Source organism: Hippocampus guttulatus, chromosome 7 (assembly GCF_054856545.1).
Source record: "Hippocampus guttulatus isolate MCC_2025c chromosome 7, RoL_Hgut_1.0, whole genome shotgun sequence".
Classification (NCBI taxonomy): Eukaryota; Metazoa; Chordata; class Actinopteri; order Syngnathiformes; family Syngnathidae; genus Hippocampus; species Hippocampus guttulatus.
In genome coordinates this window covers 8,068,414-8,087,492 of record NC_141267.1, presented here as the reverse complement: position 1 = coordinate 8,087,492, position 19,079 = coordinate 8,068,414, and the positions used below count along the sequence as shown (strand labels likewise).

Below are 19,079 nucleotides of genomic sequence, written 5' to 3'. Positions count from 1 at the left end.
CGTGGGCAAACAATCCAACGCTTGGTGAATTCTGCTTCACAGTGACAGTAAGAGCTGACATTATTGTCAAAACGCAATGTCACTATCAACTCTTGCCCACCACAAGACACCAGGAAATAATGTACTACCAGTCAGGAAAAAAAGCATCATCATATAGTATGTACACTCACATCTGGCATTCAGCTGATAGTAGGGCGAGACGATCATGCCAAGAATAATAATCACGATTGTTTTGATTGAGATTGAAATGACGATGATTGAAACAATTATTCACTGATTTCACAATTTGGTATTTATTCAACCATTCAAACTCGACTACTCAAAACTATCATCATAGCCTCCTGTTCATCCATCCCTGAACGTTGAACACTTTATTCTTGAACAATCTATTCTTTTTGTCAAGTACAAAATGGCCTTGTAAATCTCAAGTGAAACTCAAGCCTTTTGCATTTTCATTCTGCTGCAGCAGCTGTTGAACCAAGACAGCAATAGTTTTGAGTTTCTTTTTTAAATCGTGTTTTTTTTTTTTTCCAATGCATTTTCGCTATGCTGGGGTCAATTGTTGAATAAATATACAAGTTTTTAAGTTTTTTAAAATAGATCTAGAGTTACTTTCACATGAGGAACTTGTAAACTGTCCCGTTCTGGACCTTAATCGTTTCCCTTGAATTATAACCTGTTAAAAATTGAGAGAAGCCATCCAAATAAATTTCAATTAACCGCTCACCCCTGCCTGACCGTTTAGTGCTAATTTATTTCTTCTGAGGGTGAAGGGTGACTAAGAGCCTCGGGCTTATGTGCTTCTTCTGTCGAGTGTCATTTTGAGACACAGTTTGTGACTTAAAGAAAATGTTGATCTTTTGCCTTGAGCTCAGATAAGATAAGATAAGAAAAGTTTTATTCGTCTCACAATGGCGAAATTTCCAATTAAAAAAAGATAGTGCTTGACTTGACCGTGGCAACGTATCAGACAAAGGTTTTCTCAAGGTGAAACTTGAACAGTTTCTTTGAGGCAGAGAATATCATCAGCTGGCACCAGAGCAGCTCATCCAGGATGACAAGCCCCGACTGCCATCGACTTGTGCACCATGATGGAGACAAAAGAAAAGGAAATGTCCCAGAAAGTCATGAAAAACGATTTTCCCCAAATAATTTTACACCACTGGAGGACTCCATCAGGTTCTCCTGTTGGCTTGTCTGAATTTCAATCCTTGTAGAGCTGCTTTGCTATACTCTTTTTCAAACCCTAACTACATGTCAGAGCCCAACTAATCTGAGCGACAGTAGATGTTCTTTTTTTAAAAGAAAAAATGTTTTTTTATACAAAGACTATGAACGACAGTAATATCACTTGCTAGCACAAGTCACCTATATGTTTATATGCGCTAGTATCATGATTATTTCTGTGTTTATAGAGGGCAGGATTTGATCGTTCATGAAAATAGTTGCCAGTGCAGGCAGTTGCTTTGGTTGCTTACTGTCTGTGTCTATCAGAAGCTTGTGATTTTGTCTCGGACCACATAGGAGGCAAACACTAAATGTGATGTTCATACAAAGCAGCATTTACATTTTCGAAGTGCAATCAGTAATCACAGGAACAAACATGAGCACATTTGTTCTTAATCAAAGTGACTTAATGCTATTCTCTAAAGATGGAAGACACCCATAGAAACAATTGCCATAGAAACGTAAGGAAAGGTCGCTATGTTGTCACGTCAGCCTGCTTCCTGTAAGAGAGAGTTCCAGTGAATCACAGATTGTCGTTCTTGAAAATCCTTTTGTCTGACACCAATATCCACGATTATGCTTTAGCACACATACTGTAGACATGTGAAATGGACTGAACATATTTGTGACCCCTTTAATTACCGAGCTGTAATCTTCATGTGCTCTCTGTGCACTCGTGCATGGATGATTAGCAATGAGTGTGTATGATGGAGGAACGGCTGTATGTATGACCTGGAAAAGATGGCAAATGATCGATTCAGATGACCTGTCACAGAATTCAGGCCCGAGGCTCACAGCATGGGGGGTAGACTCCCATAGTGACAATCAGCAATTAGGAGAAAAACAGCAGCAGTGGTCTAACTTTTTTACTTCATTACCCCTGATTTGTGTATTTTCGACAGTGCATAGCCACATTATTGCGAAAGAACAGAAATGGCGGACAGCACATTTATGAATGATAAAAGCAAGTACCGTATTTTCACGACCATTCGGCGCACCGTATGGTTGGGCGCAGTCTCATTAATGGGTGCTATTTCTGTATTTGACACATAGACACAACGCACTGTATTATTGGGCGCAGTTTTACAGTGGTAAAACATACGCCAGTTTAAACATACGGCATGCATGCGCGCACGCTAAAAACACGTTAGGTTGTAGCATACGGTAGCATGCCAAGACATACAGATACAAGCTAAAAACACGTTTTTAAAAAGGCAACGGAAGCAAAACTGAATTCCGTTGTATTTTATTTAGCCATCGTACAATGTACTCACGTTTTTCGATCAATCATCACCCAGAAATCCATCAAAGTCCTCATCCTCTGTATCAGAATTGAACAATTGTGCAAGTACCGGTAATCCATCAAAAGCGCCGTGTTCCCTCTCGTTGTCAGAGTCACTCTCATTGCCATGTGGCTCCACAGAAATGATGCCGGCTTTGCCAAAAACTCGAACAACAGTGCAAGCAGACACGTTCGTCCAAGCAGCCGCAATCCATTCGCAAATTGTGGCGTAACTCGCCCGGCGCTGCCTCTCACTCTTTGTAAAGTTGTGTTTGCCATCGATCATCCATTGTTCCCATGCCGTTCGCAACTTTACTTTGAACGCCCGGTCGCAACTTTGCTTTGAACGCCCGATTGATGCCGATGTCCAGCGGTTGGAGTTCTTTAGTCAAGCCTCCGGGAATAACGGCAAGCTCAGAGTTCATTTGCTTGACTTGGTTTTTCACCGCTGCTGTGAGATGGGCACGCATGCCAAAAGCATAACCGATGGCTTGAAGTTTGAACTGAGCTTCGTAGGCGTGTCTCTTTGTAGAATTTATTTTCGGGGGTTCTTAGAAACCAAAACCGAAGTTGTTTTGCAACAATGCACATAGCCACACTCTATACAGGTGTTGGTACCTGCTTGGGGCGTCCCTTTAGCGTCCACTTACACGCCCACCCTTCACTCATTGGCGGACTTCTTCGCCGCATGCCTGTCCTCACTCACGTCTGCCTTTTCTCTCTCTCCATATATATATATATACACGCCCACCCTTCACTGATTGGCCGACTTCTTTGCCGCATGCCTGTCCACAGTCACTTCCGCCTTTTCTCTATATAAACAGCGTGTCGGCTGTCAGTCAGGTTTTGGAACTCAGCGCATACACAAGACGCTCCGCATCATAAGGCGTCCTGTCCATTTTGGAGAAAATTTGAGACTTTTAATGGCGCCTTATAGTCGTGAAAATACGGTAAATTGTCAGTTGGACTGTGATGTTGCATAGTTGAAAGACAGTTACAATTTCCCAATTTCTAAGCCGCATACTCTTTATATAACTTGTGATGATATGCGGCAGTGTATAAAACTATTTGCATTTCTAATTAGCATTACATAAACACAGAACTTGAACGTTGCAAGGCTGTGAAATTATACATTTGAATATGTACTGTATGTCATGCAAATTAAAACGGTAAGGAATGCAATTGTATTTGTTTAAAAAAACATGGGCCAATACTTACTAATTTAACCATGGAAAATGAAAGATTTGCCTCAAGGTATTACTTTTTAAGACCTTTTGTGGCTCATCACTCCCCTTTTGTGTTTTGCTGCCCTCTGTCAAAGTTGCTCGACACAAGTGTATCTTTCTACCCTGCCATTCAGAATTAAACTCACAGTTGCTGAAAGCAAAACGTTTCGCAATTTCAGGGTATTTGGATCAGATGTGCTGCAAAGTGTTGCTATGTGAAACTGTGGTTATCGAATCAAACGGGTTTCCTGTGACTGTCGAGCTGCAGTGCACTGTTTGCTCGTGCTCACCTCAGGGGAGGTGGAGTGGGGGTTGGGGGGGGGGTAATCCCGTTTGAATCAGCTTGTTTCGTCAAACCTCCGTGTGATGATTCCTGCCTGAGCTGATTAGCTTGAGAGGCTTTCCATGAAGCAGTCACAAGACAAGCCAAATAAATGACTGAATTTCCATCCCCATGTGATTGGGTGTGACGACTGGGAACTGATGAGCTGTCAATCATCACTTCTCATTAAGATAAAAGGACGATAGAGTGGGATTTTTGGCTGAATCACGTTGGCTGGAATGATAATTAATTTGGTTTGTCTTATTTTCTTTTGTCTGTAATTCAGTCAGGTAATTGCTTTTACTGAGAAAAATAAAACACTTTTCATGCTTTTTAAAATTTGCTTCATCCTTGATAATTCGGTATAACATTGCCTTTGTCACTTCTGCCGTCACTCCAATTCTTTTACTGTTCCTTGGTAGCTTTGATGGAAGGAAATCGTAGGGCACACCCCTTAATCAATTAATCCTTTGGCATTATAGATAAATCATGTTACTAACTGTATTACTTTTTTCCAGTTGCACAGATCACTTTTTCAATCACAATAACACCATTTCTGTTATTGTCGAAAAATGCGTCACATGACTTAAATGATAAGATCATTGAAGCAGTTTTATTCCGACCAGCCCGCTTCATTTTAGTTAGTTAAGCTCACAAATTCTCAAAGTAACAAGTTCAGATCGTAGTTCACCATTCAAGACTTTTAACTAACTTCACCATTCCAAAAAGAAACACATTTATAGTTTTTTTTTAATTATTTTTTTTTTACATTTTTTTTAAACAAAATATGATAAGTCATTACCCTCCAAACAGTTTACTGGTATTTCTTCAGTCACTGTGTTTAATGAATAAACAATTGATAGATAAATATAAATAAACAATAAACCTTTCAAAACCCGGGCTGACCTTACTATTTGTGACTTCGCTGTGAGGTAACCGCCATCATCCTCTTGATGACGCCTGTAGCTATGCTTTTTAACCACATCAGTAACCCCAAGACCAGAGATTAGAGAGCCCGCCAAAGAGACCCCTGACTCCACTTCCTCAGGGGAAGACATATTATTTCAGTCGAATTGAGGCGGAGTATTTCCTCCACTAACTCATAGGACCCTCGTTGAGGTCATTTGCTCCCCATCTTCACAATACACAGTGTTAATGGTGCACTGCTTTCCTCTCCTGAGTTGACTGATGGGGGACTGGAATATCCTTCAAGCTGTCTGGAAGACATCGGAAGACTCCTGACATCGTCCGTGAATCTGCAAAGTTGTTTTGAGAACATCTGTTGTTTGAACATTTGATTTGAATTTAATCCCACTTGAAACATTAGATGTGAAGTGGACATTTGAGGTGATGATAGTAATTCAGCAACACAGATGCTTCATTAAATCTGCGCGGCAGTGACGTGACCCCATCTTCAGAAGATGACTCCATTAAATGACTTCGAGGAGAATTGCCTCCCCAAATGATATGTACATCCTCCCACCTCGCTAATATGGTGATATGAGATGATAAAATGAGCTCCTACATGCGGGACCGTGTTTACTTTGGTAATCAGTGTGCCATGTGACATTTGTTTGTGCGTGTGTGTGTGCGTGCGTGTCTCTCTCTCTCTCTCTCTCATATATATATATATATCCATCCATCCATCCATTTTCCGAACCGCTTAATCCTCACTAGGGTCACGGGGGGTGCTGGAGCCTATCCCAGCCGTCTTCGGGCAGTAGGCGGGGGACACCCTGAACTGGTTGCCAGCCAATCGCAGGGCACACAAAGACAAACAACCGTGTGTTCAATCAGCCTGCCATGCATGATTTCGGAACGTGGGAGGAAACCGTAGCACCCGGAGAAAACCCATGCAGGGCCGGGGAGAACATGCAAACTCCACACAGGGAGGCCGGAGCTGGAATTGAACCCGGTACCTCTGCACTGTGAAGTCGACGTGCTAAGCATATATACAGTGTGTGTGTGTGTGTGTGTGTATATATATATATATATATATATATATATATATATATATATACACACACACACTCAGACTCACACACACAAAAGGGGAAGTTAATTAGTGTGAGCCATATTTAAATAACAGTATGAAAATCCAGTTGGCTGCTGGCTCATTAGCTTGCATGTCTTCCCTCTTCAGCTCACTTTTGTTGCTTCTGTAAATCCTTTATCTACAGCCAAAACTGTTGTCCCTTCAGGTTTCATACCAACTCAGTCGTATGTTTATTCCTGCCATCTGCGAGCTGAATTTTGCAGGGAAAACCTGCTCTCAGCAACTACAGACAGTTTTTTTTAAACGTACTTTTCCTAAAAATTTTGAGTCATTTTTATGCAGGGGTGGGTATGTCATTTCGCCAGTCAGCAGGGCGTCATTATTTCACTCTGTCCCTGGTTGTTTACAGCCAATCGGCGTCAAGAATGTACCGACGATGTCACACGCAGTCGCTACACTAGCAGACGTGTAGCCAAATAAAGAAAAATAAAATAAAAAGCAACACACACACACACACTCTAAGTGTGGTGATTGAGGAAATAAAACAATATTAGACAATGTCATTGCAATGTGTAAAAGCAGGTGTATTTATTTATTTGTTTGTTTGCTTGTGTGTCTTTTTGTACCGGTAAACACCACCTCAACGCCGATTGGCTGTCACCGCCAACTCAGACAGGCTCGGCCTGCCTGAAATAATGACGGCATGATGATTGACAGATTGGCGTGCCCACCACTGTTTGTATGGTTACTTCAGCCATCATGCATGCATTTTTCAATCCTTTGGAGCATTTATCGAACTCAATTTTTAACACTTACCAATTCATGTGTAAAGGCCAACTCTGGCCTGTTAAGTTGCATTAAGTTGCTATATATTGTTATATTTTTAACCAAACTCTTTGTTTCATTAATTTCTCATAAAACTCTATCTGGTGTAACAGTGGATGCAAACTACACCCAGGGGTATCTTGGCTCTGCTGCTTTTGTCTGTTATTGCAGCTTCAGCAACAATGACTATTGTTTGTATGCAAATGTTGGGTAATTTCAAGCAAATCCACATGGAACAATGCTTCATATACCCACTGCCGACCCATATAAAGGAACTTTCTTCTCAGTGCTTTTGTGGCCCATATTATCCTCATTAACATCAGAATAGTGCAATAAGGGTGTCTCATTGCCTACATGGATGATAGAGGTATGAAAGCAGTGAGATAATGCATTCATGCATCTTCACTCCCTTATATTTCACCGTCCCTCGAACTAAGAAGATACAGTAGTGCCACCCAGTTTGATCACAATCCATTCTGTAACATCACTTGAACTTTGAATTGCCTTTCGGAATTACTGTATTTGGAGTCGTTTGTTACAATACAAACAATACGAAAAAGCCTTTACATCGAGAACAGATGTTCCAAGTAACCTTTTAACTTATTAATTGGCATTCAAGTATGAACAAAAGTTAACAAGTACCATATGACTGTTTTAAACAAATAAACACTGTCATAAGAACAACTCCTTATTTCAATGTTATGTCGCTGATGCACATCATGGATCTTATATTTTTTACATTTTACACTACCGGTATTATTAAATAGTGCTTTTACACATTTAACATTAACCACTGTGGAAAAACAAACACAGGTGTGAATAAGCTCATAATTCACCTCAGTTCAAATATGGATGGGTATTTTTTTCTATACAGTTACAGTGTATTTTCTCACGCTGTGCCTACTTTTAAAACAGTATTTGTAATGTAACACTTAGAAAGGTTCATTGCAATCTCTGTTTATTCTCCAAAATAGAGCAACAAGAATAGGCCATAATATTGGCTTCATTCTAGGGGGCCAGCAAACAATTTTAATGTCCGATCACTTATCCCCGATCTTGAAAACAGCCTGAATGGGCGATCCTGATTTTTTTTTCCCCCTAATTACCAACAGCACACACCTTCAATGTTCCAATCTTGTTTTATTGTAAAACGTTGGACAATATTTCTGAAACAATACAAATGGGTTGTTTTAACTGTATATGAAGTAGTTTTCTCAAATAAAAATGAAAAGCCTATTTGTCATCTCACAGTTGAAGAGGACTGTGGCTAACGTTTTCAGACCTCTGCGGAGGGTGATGAGCTCTGTAGCGACAATTGGTTTTATTTTTAGGAATCTGATGATCACCAATCCCCCAAAATTAAGGAAATCTGTGCTGATCCTGGCCAATCGATCGATGCACCCCTACTTTATTTACCACACAAACCTATTGTTCTTAAACTTCATTTTTACAATTTTCTGATCTTGTGGAATTTCATACCGTACAATTATTCTATAAAGCAACACATTATCTGCTGTGAAGTTGTATTCAGAATATGTATTTTATAAGAGAGTGTGGTTATAATTAATCATAAAATGTAGCTGAAAGACAAAGTAACAACCATCCACGCTCACACTCACACCTAGGGACAATATAGAGTGTTCAATCAGCCTGCCTTGCATGTTTTTGGAATGTGGGAGGAAACCAGAGTAATAATAATAATAATGATAATAATAATAATACATTTCACCCGGAGAAAACCCACGCAGGTCCGGGAAGAACATGCAAACTCCACTTAGAGACGCTGGAACTGGAATTGAACCCGGTACCTCTGCTCTGTGAGGCCGACGCGCTAACTACTGGACCACCGGGCTGCGTGTCAAAGCTTTTGACTGAATTAAACCATTAACATCCAGTATTTATGTTTTTTAAAGGGAGCAGCCCATCTTCAGCGCCCGAGCTCATGTTTTCCAGATCGACCCGGCGACAAAACGCAATTGGCTGCCGGCCAGCAAGCATGCCGTCACAGTGTCCTTTTTCTATGACGCCACCCGCAATGTCTACCGCATCATCAGTGTGGGCGGGACTAAAGTGAGTGAGATTCCATCAGTAGTATCTGTATGTCTCATGTGCAGATCACACTTCCAAAGACATCATAGATACTGTGAGAGTCACACAGGGTGTTGCTAGAGTGGTCAGATAATTCATCTGTAATAAAGCAGCACAGTGCTTTGACTCATGCATGACTACCTTTCATTGAGTTTGTTTACATTACCGCAGATGACTTCTGGCGCTTGAGAATTGTATCTGCACTTCCACTGTGTAAAGCTCCGTGTCTCTTGTTCACCCTGCTATGAAAAGCTTTTAGCGACAGATTAAAGCAACTGGCATTTTGCTAGACTAATCCCCAACATCAGATGGTTCACTTGACAAAGTTAGTGAACATGTATATAATTTTTTTTACAAGCTTTTTCACTTAGCCTTTTTATCGGATGGTTGTGGGATGGGACTCCGATTCCGTCTCCCATGCCTTTTTTGAGCCGAAATTTCACGGCACGTCACCAAACAAAACTGCCACAAGCAGTGCAAACACAATTATGGACAATCTACCATCTAGTGAAAGAGCATTTCATCGTTCTGCGTGTCAGTGTACATATGGGGTGACTAAGTCCGCTCCTCAAGGGCCCCTATCCAGATGTTTTAAGTGTCTCCCTCCTGCAACACACCTCATTCAAATGATCAGCCCATCAGCAAACTTTGCCAAAATCTGATAATGGGGACTGTATTTCTTCATATTAAAGTATGTTTTAACTGATTCCAATATTGTCCAATACTGTAATTATTTTTGACCAAACACTATTTTTGACCGAACACTGATAAAAATTAAATAAGGTGAATATATCTTTATTTTGGGGATAGAACAGATCAAGGGAAACATCTTGGTTTGTGAACATTACGGAATGAATGAAGTTCGTACAACGGTACTTTCACTTCTGAACTGCTAAACTCACATTCCTTGTTCTTTTGTTCTTCGTGGCGGTAGGCTATCATCAACAGCACCATCACCCCTAACATGACCTTTACAAAAACCTCCCAGAAGTTTGGCCAATGGGCTGACAGCCGGGCGAACACCGTTTATGGCCTAGGCTTCTCCACTGAGCAGCAGCTGCAACAGGTAACAATGAAAAAAATGGACTATTATTTATTAGTTGATTTATAAACAAAATCGATAAGGAAAGGTTAACGATGAGGAACATGATCAATCTCAGTCCAGATTAATACTGACATGTTTGACCACAGCAAATAGGAAAAAATGGCTTCTGTGTTTAACTCATTCAGTACCAGGCCAATTCTGGACCAAGTCTGAAAAGACGTTTAAAAACGTCTTTGGGAGTGAATGAGTTAAAAGGAACCCTGACCATTACGACAAACAGGTTTCAAAAGACAACCACTGACGTCTACTATTAGACAATTTTGTTCGAAATATATAATTTCTCGGCTGTTGAAAAAAAATCTTGTTTGTTTTGAACATAATTTTATACATAGCGGCTGCCGTGTTTTCGTGTGCGTAACGTGTTCTGGGATGATGATGTGATATAGTTGCTGCCTGAACTGCTGCCCTCTGCCACACAGAGCAAAACAATTGCGAACTACTACAAGCAACAGCGAAAAGCTGTCAAATTGCACCACTGCACAGCTTTGGGATGGAATTTTCAATCAAAAAGAATGCGATGTAAGCCTCAATAGCTTTCCTAAAGAAAGAAATTTAAGAACACAGTGGGAGGATGCAGTTGGAAGGGACCACCTGCCCAAAGGCCCTAGGCCAGTTGTTCCTAACCTTGTTAGAGGCACCGAACCCAACCAGTTCATATGCACATTCACCAAACCCTTCATTAGGGTTAGGGTTACGCGCAAGATGTGATTGGCTATTGATCGACTCTAGAATCACTAACTGTCAATGTGCAGTTGTAAAAGTGTCAGCTCCTTAGGTCAACCGCTTGTACGCGTAAATGAGTGACTTGGCTCAATGATTTGCTGTTATTATATGATATTGTTGGTCTCCAAGTTGTGCATTTGTTGTTTTCTTGGTTGTGCATGGCTATGAAAGAAATGCAACTGTATTATGACTCCAACATTTTTTACTATTGTACTATATTTTGAAGAATGAGAATACGATTTACAAACTGTCTGGGTCCTACAAACGCTGTCGAAGTGTGCCTAGACCCACCAAAATACAGCAAAAATGTCTCTTGTTGGTGCGGGGCCAACTCTCTCTCAAGAGGAAATAGAATGTCTGTTTGTAAACTGTCTAAATCTGTAGAAAAAACACGTTAGCCCGAAAACAAAATATTTTAGTTTTTTTTGTCAAGTAGTTGCCTCAATAAAATCGCTGCCGTGAAGAACTGATTGAGGGTTACGCAATGATCTGTGTTTTTATTGCACCAGTGAGTTTGGGGTTTATGCAGACAGGCTTATCGCTGTGTCACCTCTTTGTCCATCTTTAGTTTGCAGAACAATTTACGGAGGTGAAGGAGGCGGCCCGCCTTGCCAGAGAGAAATCCCAGGAGAGGTATGAACTGGCCAACCCCGCTCTCAACATCGCTGCTCCACAGGTGAATCATTAATGCCGATGCAAGCTGACTTACAAGAATGCTGTTGCCTCGTCATAGCTTAGGTGTACTGATATGTGTTTAAATGAGGACATTTTAGTCTTTTCTTTTGCGGCTTTCTGGGTGAATTAGCCTCAGACAAGAGAGAACTCTGGCACTTATGTCCATATCTATACAGTTGAATACTTTGATGACCAAATCGGTTATGAGTGCGCCACCAGAGCTACTGTGCTTCCTCCCCTATTGCACCTCATGAGTCCTGCACAGAGGGAGTGGAGGGAAATCTAGCAGGACACGGGCGTAATGAGTTAGCTTTCCGAGATTTCTGTAACATTTGACAGCTGTGTGACCTGACATAAACACCCATTTGCAGTTTTGCATTTCAGTGTGTTTGATTGAGGTGTGGGGCGGCCCGGTAGTCCAGTGGTTAGCACGTCGACTTCACAGTGCAGAGGTACCGGGTTCAATTCCAGCTCCGGCCTCCCTGTGTGGAGTTTGCATGTTCTCCCCGGGCCTGCGTGGGTTTTTCTCCGGGTACTCCGGTTTCCTCCCACGTTCCAAAGACATGCATGGCAGGCTGATTGAACTCACTAAATTGTCCCTAGGTGTGAATGTGAGTGCGCATGGTTGTTCGTCTCTGTGTGCCCTGCGATTGGCTGGCAACCGGTTCAGGGTGTCCCCCGCCTACTGCCCGAAGACGGCTGGGATAGGCTCCAGCACCCCCCGCGACCCTAGTGAGGATTAAGCGGTTCGGAAAATGAATGAATGATTGAGGTGTGATTTAATTTGATTTTGTTGTTTGTTTTGTTTTCTATTGGGGTTTTTTTAGATTTTCATTTCCATTTGTGTTGCGTCTTTTGTAATATGTTTTTGTTTTTTTCTTTGTGATTCTTTTTATTTTGCATTTGCTTGTTTTTGTGTGTTTGTGATTTGTACTTTAAGGCCACCGTATAGAACATACAGTTCTGCACTCAGTTGTAGTCTCATATAAGAAGCATCATGAGCATTGTAGGATGATAGAGCGTCTAAGTGTTCGTACCTCAACCAGCCACAACATGGTAACCACAAGCAATCAATTTAATGAGGTCTAACGAGGGACATATATTCATGTAACCGTATACTGTGCACTACATCAGACGAGAGGTGTTTCAGAGATTTCTGTTGCAAAGCATTTCCGACTATAATCACAGTAGTAAAAATAAGAATCTGACCACGTCAAGAATGTTTCTGCAAAAGTCAAAATGACTCATAGTTTATTGAGAGGCTTTGAAAAACACTTCTAATTACAACAAAGTATCATTTTAAAAAGTAATTAATTAAAAGACTTGAAAAAGTCATTTGTATGGTTTTAACTTAATTGTACTTATGTATTACATTAGCTTTAAAGTGTATGTAATAAAGTGATCCAAAATATTTGCAGAGAATTGAAAGGATAGCCATAAGTCACATGTTGGCTGCATACAACATCATTTGAAGGATAAAGAACAAGTCACAGCATTCAAGGCTTGAATCAAACTCTACTTTCAAAAAGCTGGAGAGTAGCTTTGGACAGATGCCGTATTTTGTAATAGTGTGAGTGGGAAATGAAATTCCTGCCCCTGCATGTCTGCTCGGCATACAAGAGCTGCTGTAGGCTGGAACAGCGAGTGCATTCTATATACTGCAAACCTGCAGACACAAACATCACTGTTGTCCATTTATTTAACTCTTCCTAGCAAAGAAATGAGATCCATTTCTAAACAGCTGAATACTGTGACTGCCAAAGGCTCCACGGCGGGGCAGGTTATAAAATTTTATCGAAAAAGCATACACTTTGCTGTCTGTAGCCAGGTTGGCATTGGAAATGAGAATTTGTTCTCCATTACCTGGATAAATAAAGCTTAAACAAAACAAACAACCTTAAAAAAAAAAAGAAATAAATACGTAAATGAAAATATAAAAATAGTTTGAATGTCGGCTCAGGCCTTCCTTTGTGGGGTTTGCATGTTCTTCCTGTGCTTGTTTGGGGTTTCTATGGCTAGTCTGGCTTCCTCCTACATCCAAACTACATGCATGTTTGGTTAACTGAAGACTTGTCAGTTTGGTGGGAATGCAAGTGAAAGTGCTTTTTTTTTTTTTTGTCTCTTTTTAAATCTATGTTCCGATTGGCTGATGACCAGTGCAGCGTTTACCCAGTCTCTTACCCAACCTCGGCTAAAATAGGCTCCAACTCACTTGTGACTCTAATAAGTAAAAGCAGCATCGAAAATAAAAAACATCTGGCAAAAAGTAGAACAGCATGCGAAGCTCCCTTATTTTGTTTTCCACTCCACCCAGGGTTGAGATGATCTGTTGCATGAGCAGATGTGTACACTGCAGGCTCTGCGATTTAAGGACAGCAGGCAGTAAGGTGCCGTGTTCAAAAAGGGTCAGAAGCAATTTTAATGAATTTTAATTCTTTATCTTAATTTATTCCTCAGACATTTTAGACAACTCTTTGCTTGAAGCGGAAGTCATTGAGAAATGTTCTTCTCATTGAAATGTTCTGTGTGCCGCCACTAGTCTAAACATGCCATTCTGACTTATGTTGCGTTGCGGAATAAAAATTAAGCAGAAAAAGCCACCTGTTTTTATCCATCTCAGATGTCTGCCATTTAGTCCTGTATTGTCACCTGCTGTATAATGAAAGTGATGTCACAATCCTCATCTTGTGAACATCCCGGCTCACCTGTCTTCTGGGTTTAAGGCTCGAAATAACTTTTTTTCTTTGAAGAAAATTTTTGCTCATCTCTGACTTCACTTGAGGAGCAATCTAATAATTTTGGGGGGCGTTTTTTGCAACGTTAATCCCAGGGACAAACGGTTTTAGTTCATAATAGAAATACGATAATACAATGGCAATTTTGAGTGTGGGCTTGCGAAAAATTCTATCGAATACCAAGTGTTCTGATTAATTATATTTTTACTGAATACATTTCAGACTGTTGATCGCAGTTTTCGGACACTAGATGACATTTATTTTCCTACGTTACACATTTAGACATTCACTGGCACGTGACAGTTCGGCAACTGAAGAGGAAAATATCAACTTAAGAGACGATTGAATCATTTTTATGAAAGCAACGCTGGAGACACAAAGCCTTTGAGCATCTAAAATAAAGATTTACTTTCTTTTCATTTCTGCTGCTCACACCCATTGAATCGTGTGTGCCGTTCATTAAAATATATCATTTTATCTGCAATATTGGATGTGGCCATTGTGTTTGCCATAAAATCGGCAAATAATATTCATAAAATTGAGTTCGAATTACATAACGCAATCAAATGCAGTGGTTCATTTTTAATCCACTTAGTTGTGGATTGACGGTACATTTCCAATTTGCAACTGACCGAGGCATATTCACAAATAGATTCACTTTGCCACATCCAATACAGCTGCAGCATTGACGTACTCAAGAAGAATGTTGTCTGATAATACAGTCAAACCCCGGTTTTCGAACGTCTCTGTTCTCGACCAAATCGGTTTTCGACCCAAAATTTCCAGTTTTTTTTATGCCTCGGATTACGACCGAAAATCGGGTCTCGACCAAACTGAGCACACTTGAATGAGCCACTTGACTCCTCTCAACTTCCTTACACGAGGAAGTGACACTTCCTTGGGTAGACGAGGAAATGGCGTTTCCTCGTGTAGCGTTCCATTGTGAGCAGACGTGTTCAAAAAAGTTTTTTTTTTTTTAAAGCGCGTGGTTTCAGTTTTCGAACAAATCTGTTTTCAAACAGCTTTCTGGAATGGATTATGGTCGAAAACCGATGGTGCTAGCTGAATATATCCAAATATATGTAGCAAAATAAGTGCTGTCTGTTGGGGATTCATAATAACTGCCCAACCCCCCTGGACACATGACCCACCCCCCAACGGGCATTTAATGTGTCCCACTTAAGTTTGGGCTCAGGTGACTGAATTGTTTTGTGTGAATATGCCAAAGAGACAGACTCTTCAGAAGAAGGAGGTATTCCTTAGACATGACCAACTCCATATTTCCTTCCATTATCATATCATGCACTTGTGTCAGGTGTCCCAATACTTTTGTCTCTTAAGTATATGTCAGCTGGATGCAGAATCATCAATCATTTGTTTGCCTCCTAATTGGGACCTTCATCACACAAAGTAGCCCATCTATGTAGATGCAGGCAGAAAGGGAAACAAAATGCCAGTCATCTATATTTTAAAACAATATCTTGGCATTGAAACCGTGCTTAAAAAGAGTGTGTTGTGGCGTGAGGGGCACAGGTGATTCAAGGGAAGCCTTGCATGTACTGATGCATGGAGCCATGAATAAGTAATGGGGGCTTGTGGTCTCAATGAAGCTCTGAATGTGGAGACAAGAGTTTTAGATAAGCTCAGAGAGCAAAATGGACTGAGGCTCAAATAAATAAGTAAATAGTGTCATGTACTTAGAAAAACAGCAGCACAGACACATCACAATAAAAGCTCTCGGGAAAGCAACGTCATATTTAAAATATCCAAGATCTCAGAGATGCAAAGCCTCTTCCCAAAATGTGTCCAGTCCGTTTGTTCACTCAGTTTTGCATTTGACGACAAACCTACAAACACGCACTCATTTGGACGTCATTTATGCTTGTGCATGTCTTTTTGGCTTTCTTATTTCATTGATTTTAGTTTTTCAAAAAAAGCATTAAAAATGTATAATCTACAAAATTTATGACTGTGCTACACTTCCTGGGATCATCTACCAGTCAGCCAGCTTGAGGATCTGTTTCGTTTTTTTACTTCTGTTCTTCCACATCCAGCAAGTACATCATGACTGTTTTCAATTTTCTCCTTTCTCTCCTTTTCACTGATCCATCATGGGATGTCGACACTCTGTCAGCTGTCTCAGGTATGTGAAAGGTCACGGCAATCCCTAAAGCAATATTAAGGCGGGTATGTTATGCTATTCTTAGTTATTCATCTCTGTGTTGCATGGATGATCTTGTTCAATAATTAATCTGCACTCTGACTAAATCTGACTTGAGAGCAAATGTAACTTCATAATGCAGCTTGTGGTTTCCACAAAGAGAACAGTCTTTGTTACCACTGGCAGCATAAGTGCAAATATGATTACCACTCCCTAGGAGATTTTGTTTTCATTGGTGTGGCTTTTCCGTTTCGTTTGTCTTTTTTTTTTTTTTTTTAATCTGTTATGGGGTTGGTGATGGGGCTTGATTTCTTTTTCTTTATCATGGGGAAGTAGGTAGTCTTGCAACGATATTCCCATTCCTTTTCATGGCATGATGATATTAAAAATGTTCAACATGAAAAAAATCATTTATTATGGGTGAAATCGCAAAAAGCATCTATTCATCCATCCATCCATTTTCTGTATCCCACGTGTCCTCATTAGTGGTGAGATGGAGCCTATGCCAGTTGACTGGGCGATAGGGTACCCCCTGCCAATCACAGTACACATTTAAATAAATAACCACTCAGACATATCCACACCCATAGCAGGGTTTTTCCTGGCTCAAACTAAGGCAAAGGTGGTACCATCCAGACCATGCGCCATGACGTGCATGTATTCTGTAAATTCAACGGACTCACTTTCTTTTACCGGAAACATACTGTAAGTTCAAAGTTCCAATAAGAATATGACTATCATCACGTGAAAGCATTCATGTACTAAAACTTGCATAGGAGAATGATGGACTCATAGCTTGCTTTGATTTTTCTGTTTTGTTTCCTTTCGTGGGATGCCATGCTCCTCTACATGTGTGGGCTTTGTATTTAATTACATGCTTCCATATGGACAGGCAGTGCTGGAAAGTACTAGATAATACACCGTCCTCCTTGGGGGAATACGGAAAGACCGGCTCAAATTAATATTACAAGGCTTTTCTAGTGCAGGAGTGTAATGCCTCAGCTGTTATTTGATGCCTGACCTTAGTTTCTGCACAGAAAGGAAAAGAAATGAAATGACAGGGAGTCTAGAAATGTCCCCCCAAAAAAATCTACGTCATCTGGAAAATCTGGGGGGTGGGGGGGGGGACTCATTGCGAATAGCTGACAACCAGTTTAGGGTGTTACCCCGTCTACTACCCGAAGATAGCTGGGATAGGCGCCAGCACGCCACGACCGTCATGACCGTCAACGGATTAGAAAATGGATGGATGGAAAAAAAGTCTGTTTTGGGTAAGAAAATATCTGAGAAAATTGCAGGTCCAGTGCAGAAGAGCCAATGAGTGTGCTGTGGTAATCAACGTATAATTTTCTAATAAACGTAAGACGAGTGCATTCAAACATTTATATTTTATGTTATGCTCCTTACCAAAGTTGTTTGGGAGTCTGCTTAGTCAGGTCACCAATTTATTTGAGACATGTTCACATGCAGTGTTGAGTAAATTTATTAGACCACCAGATTTATACCACAGCTGCTTTCAGTGACAGGCGTTGGTAATTCAAGGGACACTTTATTGGGCTCAACGTTGGCACTTATATATGTCAGGATGTAAAAATGACATCAGCACTAAAATTCACCCCCCTAAAAAAAATTGTTAATATTTGTTGTGATTCAGTACAGTGCAGAAAATGGATGGATGGACTTTGGAAAAATTCAGAGCACCAGTCTTCCAGCAATGAGGCCGACACTTCAGCCGAGTATAGCCGTTTAGGGCACCTCATTCATCGGATAGGCGGTAGAGGGCTTATCCCCTGGAGGTGGACTTGGGGGGTAAAAATTGTCCCTTGTAGTCTCTCATTTTTCTCGTTGCCACTCAATTGCAGAGCACAAATGGACAAAAAGCCATTCACATTCACATATATGGACAATAAAGGCTCTTCAATTAACCTAACTTGCATGGTTTTTGGAATGTGGGCAGAAGCCACAGTAACAGGACACATTCCACACGAGCACAGGGAGAGCATGCCAAGGTAACTCAAGAAAGTTGGAGACAAGAATCAAACCCAGAACCTTTTGACAGTGGCACACTTTCCAGGACAAAACATTAATAAACTGTTTATTTTGGTGACTTACAAAGCAAACAGTTTGTGTCTTTCTACGGGTTCTTGTTGGCATAGGAGCTGTCAGATGACCGTCATTCTCCACCACTGCTGAAAGTTAATGGGCCGGGGGAGGAAAAGCTGTTTCGCAGTAAAAGTGCAGAAGTGGAGCTGACAGTGGAGAAGGAGAGAGTGAAGAAGATGTTGTCTGAAGGGTAATGACATTGACTTTTTTTTTAAAATCTTCTCTTTGACAAGATTTTCTTTAGGGTCTCAATTTCAAGAATTTAGTTATGTTGATTAAAAAATGCATTCACAAATTGAGATGATCTCCAATACAAGAGCTGTAGCAGCCAAGATACTGCTGAATTTTGCTTGACATTACCAGAGAGGTATTGATTTATTCAATACTGTTTGTAATTTGTTGTGATGTAGAGCTGCACTGTCATTCTGTCATGTTTCTAATATTTTGCCATGCCCTTTTTGCTTAATAAGGTAACTAACAGAGCATGCAATTGAAGGGAAACTATTTAATCCTGCACTTGTGCTCACTTCTCAACTGGATGAAACACCTTTTAAGCCATTATAATTCTGAGAATGAACACACTTCAACAAATTTTGCTGAACTGTAACAGT

General features: G+C 40.6%; 1 protein-coding gene across 3 annotated transcripts in view; it reads left to right on the top strand.

Moving 5' to 3' along the window:
• homer3b (homer scaffold protein 3b) overlaps window positions 1-19,079 on the top strand; it is a 40,250-nt gene that overhangs the window by 6,606 nt on the left and 14,565 nt on the right. For 2 of the 3 annotated variants that reach the window (XM_086116154.1, XM_086116156.1), the window contains 4 exons: window positions 8,792-8,948; window positions 9,901-10,032; window positions 11,363-11,470; window positions 18,522-18,658. In XM_086116154.1, coding sequence (XP_085972280.1) covers window positions 8,792-8,948; window positions 9,901-10,032; window positions 11,363-11,470; window positions 18,522-18,658 — 534 coding nt within the window. Of the gene's footprint in view, window positions 1-8,791; window positions 8,949-9,900; window positions 10,033-11,362; window positions 11,471-16,338; window positions 16,348-18,521; window positions 18,659-19,079 lie in introns of all 3 variants that reach the window. The other variant, XM_086116155.1, reaches the window with a different exon arrangement.